The following is a 5,289-nucleotide window of genomic DNA, read 5'->3' as shown; positions in this document are numbered from 1 at the left end:
ACTCTCACCTGATTTCAAGGGATTGTAACTCAGGCAGGGTGTAATGTTATTGCACAGGTTAAAAGTGTTCCTGCTGGGAGCCCACATTTAAACTACATGTCCCATTGCTGGATTCCTCACTGTCACACCCAGCATTTATAAGATGGTTTGAGTGCTCAAATCAGCTTGTGGATTTTTTTATGCTGCAAAGTTCTGCCTGGGGTCAGCATTATTCTCCCTTTTCCAAGTGCTTTGTGCATTTTCAACCTTCCCTCCCAAAGACCTGGATGAAAGTAAACAGTCTATTTTATTACTCTAAGGAGCTTCAGTACTTCAGCTGCATTGTGTGTGCTTGCATTGCTTTCAAAAGTACACCATGGTTTTAGTCATGAAAGGTACGATATCAATGCAAGTTCATTTTTTGTCTAAAGCTTTGAGAATGTGTACCAGACGAAATGTTGCTCCTTTAACCTATTACACACTCAGAGAGTCTTAAGTGTTGTACAGCACTGAAACAGATCCTTCAGTCCAATTCATCCATACCAACCAGATATCCCAAACTGATCTAGTCCCATTTGCCAGCATTTAGCCCACATCCCTCTGAACCCTTCCTATTCATATACCCATCCAGATGCCTTCTAAATATTGTAATTGTACCCACCTCCACCACTTCCTCTGGCAGCTCATTTCATACACAACTCTCTCTGTGAAAAAGTTGCCCCTTAGCTCCCTTTTAAATCTTTCCCCTCTCACTTTAAACATTTGCCCTCTAGTTTTATACTTCCATACCCTGGGGAAAAGACCTTGGCTATTCATCCTATCCATGCCCCTCATGATTTTATAAACTTCTCTGTGTTTCAAGGGGTGACCTCCTACCAAAATGCACCATTTCACACTTAGAAAATCACGAGCCACAACCTTCACTATTCAAAGCTGCAGACAACAAATGTGTAAAAGTGTCTCCTCCACAGCAACTCTACTCCCTGTGTGTCATGTAGCACAACGCTTATCATGCATACCCCTACCTCCATCACTGCACAATGAGCAGCCAGGTCTTCAGCTGCCAATGCTGCAAGCACCTCAAATCTCCTTTGAGACACTCCGTAAAACCTCAGTGATAGCAAGAACTGCAGATGCTGCAGTCTGAGTCAACACAGTGCGGAGCTGGAGGAACACAGCAGGTCAGACAGCATCAGAGGAACAGTCCCGATGAAGGGTCCCGACCCGAAACGTCGACTCTCCTATTCCTCTGAAACTGCCTGACCTGCTGTGTTCCTCCAGCTCCACACTGTGTTGACTCCTTGAAAACTGCCTTGTTCTTTGAACCTTGGGTTATCATCTTATACAGAAACATAGGAATTAGGAGCGGGAGAAGGCAATTCAGCCCTTCAAGTCCATTCTGTCATTTAACATGAAATCGTTGATTGATTCTGCCTCCAGTGCACTCTCGGGCAGTGAATCCCACAGATACACAACCCTCTGAGAAAAGTAGTTTCTCCTCATCTCAGCTTATGGATCAGTGTTAAATCTTGTGTGATAACTAACCCACGAAGGAACGTTTTACGCGGCTAAAGGCCCAGTATAAATGTCAGCGTTGTCTATAAACTAACTGGTCACTTACACCCCAGCCACTGCTGCAGCATTTCAATGACCTGACAGTGGATAAACCATTGGCTCAGCCAGGGCTGTAGGTGTCGCTGTGGCTTAGCCAGGGCATCGGGGGAGCCACACAGTCGACAATCTTGCCACCACCCACGGCTCTCCTTGTTTTGCCGAGGTTATATATATCGGGCGTTGTGCATTTCCCCTTGTTCTTGTAGTTAAGATGGCGATGCTGAGCTCATGCAGGATCCTATCCACAGCCACGCACCACCCGGGCTTGGCTGCGCTCTCCGCCCGAGCTAGGTAGCTTTGTATGTTTTAGAGGGAGCGTGTGTGTGTGTTTGTTTGTGTCTGTGTGAAGGGAGTGGGCGGGGGGGATGATGTGTGTGGAGTGGGAGCCGACCGCGCACGTTTTTAAAAATCTACCGTTTGGAATGGGCAAGGAGACCCCCTTCCACCACCACGACCTCGTCGGGCCTCACCGCCGCCGCGCCCCGTTATGAAGTAAGAGAGTCGGGTTTGTGACACCTGAGGTGATGCGGGGGGAGGGGATGGCTGTTCCTCTCTCTCCTCCTAGGCCTCCCGCCGACACCACGTGACCGCTCGCCTCTGGCGGGCGGGGAGTGCTGCTCGGTTTGGCTGGGCCGCGCGCGCAGCTCCGCCCCTCACCGCTGTCGTGGCCTCCGATTGGCCCCGGATGACGTCCGAGTGTCCCTGGCTCCGCCCCGTGTCCTTGAGGGGAGTGAGATAAAGGGCGTGGGAAGGACAGTCCCGCTATCCCAATGGGGCCACGTGGCTTTGTGGAACGAAGAGGGTGGGCATGTGCAGTGTAAATGATCAGTAGGTTTGCTGGTGTGCTCCCATATAGAGTGTGAGAGGTCCTATCCTGTGCTGACAGGGTTGCTGTGTGTGTGTGTGTGTGTGTGTCTTTCTCTCTCTCCCCCTCAGTGTCACCTCTTTAATCCAGGAGCTTGTGGTTGAAGGGCTATTCTTGAGTACGAGTGAGAGGCTTCTTGATAAAGGCATTGGAAAGAATGAAGGGGTTTGATACGCCAAGGCAATGGGGAGTCTTGAAATATCCTGTTCTGGGTCCTGGAAATTTCAACATGTCAGAATTAGGCCATGGCCAGGTGATTTGCAGAAGGTGGGTGGGAGTCCAGTGTTACACTAAAGTTCTACACTTTACATCCAGCTTCTAGTTCCACTCTGGACTTAAATCCTGTCATATCTAGCTTTAATTTTAAAGTAGCCCTTCAATGTGAATCTTATAATATCCTTCAATGGAAAATTGAAGCCCGCCCTCCTCCCATTCAGTGAGATCTGAGCTGATCCACATGTTGATTCCATTTATGCTCCTTATAACTTGTGACTGTTAATCAGCCTCAGACTTAAAAGTTTTAACTGCACCACCCTCCACCTATTTGAAGTTGTACCTTTTTGATTTTTGACAGTTGTATGAAAAGGGCTTTATGATCTTACTCCTGAATTCTTTAGCTTCAACTTGAAGATTATGACTCTTTCTCCCCGCCCCCCTTTGTATAGTTATCACTAACAGAGGAAATGGTCCCCTGGTCCCTAGCCTTCTGGATTGGGTGTTGGTGTTGGCCTTGGCCCAGTGGCAACATTCTTCATGCCAATCAAGAGGTTGCGTTATGTACATCTTTCACAAAAATCAAGATGAGCCCTGCAATGTAACACTGAAGTTGTGCTCTGTTTTGAATGAGACTTCAAAATGAAGCCAGGCTTGCGCTCAAGTGGACATAAATCCGATGACACTATTCAAAGAAAAGCAGTGGGTTTGATACAGCATAAGAGATCTTCTCACTGTGTCCTGCAAACACTCCCAGTTCAGATACAGTGCAGGGTTAGATGCAAAGTAAAACTTCAACACTGTCTCATCAAATACAGCTGGGACAGGAACAATATAGTGTTAGAACAGAATAAAGCCTCATGTACTCTTAAACTGAAAGTAAAGCTCACTGTAGGCTGTCCCCATCAAGCACTCCCTGGACAAGAATGGCATGGAGCATGCTGCCAATTGCTCTACCCCCAACTCCTGCACTCTGGGAGAATTTCCAAAACTCTAATTGGTTCATGGTCTGTACAGCCTGCGGGAAAGATTTTCATGTTTTCAGCCTGGCATCCCATCTGAATCAATTCCTTGGTTGAAGGCTCCATTTTGGGTTTTGTTATTAGAATTGTGGAGAGTTTGTCTCCTCAGTTTGCTCCATTCATTTTAACAGGGTGTTTGTTGGTTAAAAGATGTATTTGAACTGTGTAATACTTCTTTCTATCGTAATATTTTCACAAGCTGTGTAACAGATCTAAGGATTCAGGTACATAATTCTTTGAAATTTGTCTCACAGGTAGATAGGGTGGTAGAGTGTTTAGCACACTTGCCTTCATTGCTCTGAGTGTAGGAGTTGAGATGTCATGTTAAGGATGTACAGGATGTTTAGAAGGCCTCTTATCGAGTACTTTGTACAGTTCTGGTGGTTCTGCTATAGGAAGTCTATTATTAAATTGGAGAGGGTTCAGAAAAGATTTATCAGGATGTTGCTGGAAATAGAGGGTTTGAATTAAAAAGATAGGCTGAATTTTTTTTCACTGGGAGTGTAGGAGGTTGAGGGGTGACATTATAGCAGCTTATATAGTCATGAGGGGTATAGATGAGGTGAATAGCAAGGGTCTTTTCCCGAGGGTGGGGGAAGTTCAAAAGTGGGGGCATATTTTTAAGATGAGAGGAGAAAGTTTTAAAAAGGTGAGGGGCAACTTTTTAACCGAGTAGTTCGTATGTCAAATGAACTGCTAGAGGAAATGCTACTGGAGTACAGTTACAACCTTTAAAAGATATTTGGGTAAATGCATGAATAGGAATGGTTTAGAGGGAAATGGGCCAAACACATGCAAGTGGGACTAGTTTAGTTTGGAACATGGTTGGCATGGACTAGTTGGACTGAAGGGTCTGTTTCCGTGCTGTATGACTCTAAAAATTTAGTCGTTTTTGTTTGAAATATGTCCCTGATAGCTGTCGAATTATGTAGATCCCTCTGTGTTCTCGAAGTCACTTTAATGTATTTTTCTTGGTTCAACTGGTGTTAAGGGCTCCCTAGTTCATATCCTCTGTGTCAACTGGTGCCCTTGAAAGCATAGCACTTGAAGCGCATATGAAAAGGGTTAATGCCCATTCCGCCAGGACTAACTGAGAGGATTAATGCCCAGTCCCTCAACATCAGATGCCATTTCTGACAGTTTTGTAAATCATTGTCCTTTGCTGAGGGTGCCACAACCCAGGAGGTCAGCCTTCGGTACATCCACCCCAATCCACCAACCCCCACCCCCCAAAAAAAACCTAGCTCAGCTCGGACTCTTATGCCAGGAGCTCTCTTCACTGATGATGCCACGGTGTTTACCTTGTGGTATTAACGTAATTAGGAATTAGCTTTATTGTCACATGTACTCACATGAGTACAGTGAAAAATTTACAAGTTGCCACTTAGTGCCAGCTTAGGCACAGAATATTGGTATAAAGCAGAAAAATAAAGAAAACAAAGATTTAAAAGTTAAATATTACAGTCCTTCTTACTAAAAGGTTAAAAGAAAACAAAGAAACACAGTTAACACAGTGTGGAGCTGGAGGAACACAGCAGGCCAGGCAGCATCAGAGGAGCAGGAAAGCTGACATTTCGGGTCGGGACCCTTCTTTAG

The 5,289-nt window shown here is 45.6% G+C and overlaps 1 protein-coding gene across 1 annotated transcript in view; it reads left to right on the top strand.

Moving 5' to 3' along the window:
- The first annotated feature begins 1,749 nt into the window (after positions 1-1,749).
- Positions 1,750-5,289, top strand: part of LOC109920850 (aspartate aminotransferase, mitochondrial) — a 37,303-nt gene continuing 33,763 nt past the window's right edge. Inside the window, exon 1 of the mRNA XM_020520922.2 lies at positions 1,750-1,884. Within this exon, the coding sequence (XP_020376511.1) occupies positions 1,805-1,884 (80 nt within the window). The 5' untranslated portion in view covers positions 1,750-1,804. The remainder of the gene's footprint in view (positions 1,885-5,289) is intronic.

This window comes from Rhincodon typus, chromosome 15, assembly GCF_021869965.1.
Source record: "Rhincodon typus isolate 14 chromosome 15, sRhiTyp1.1, whole genome shotgun sequence".
Lineage (NCBI taxonomy): Eukaryota > Metazoa > Chordata > Chondrichthyes > Orectolobiformes > Rhincodontidae > Rhincodon > Rhincodon typus.
The sequence above is the reverse complement of the archived record's forward strand: the minus strand, read 5'-3'. Positions and strand labels throughout refer to the sequence as shown.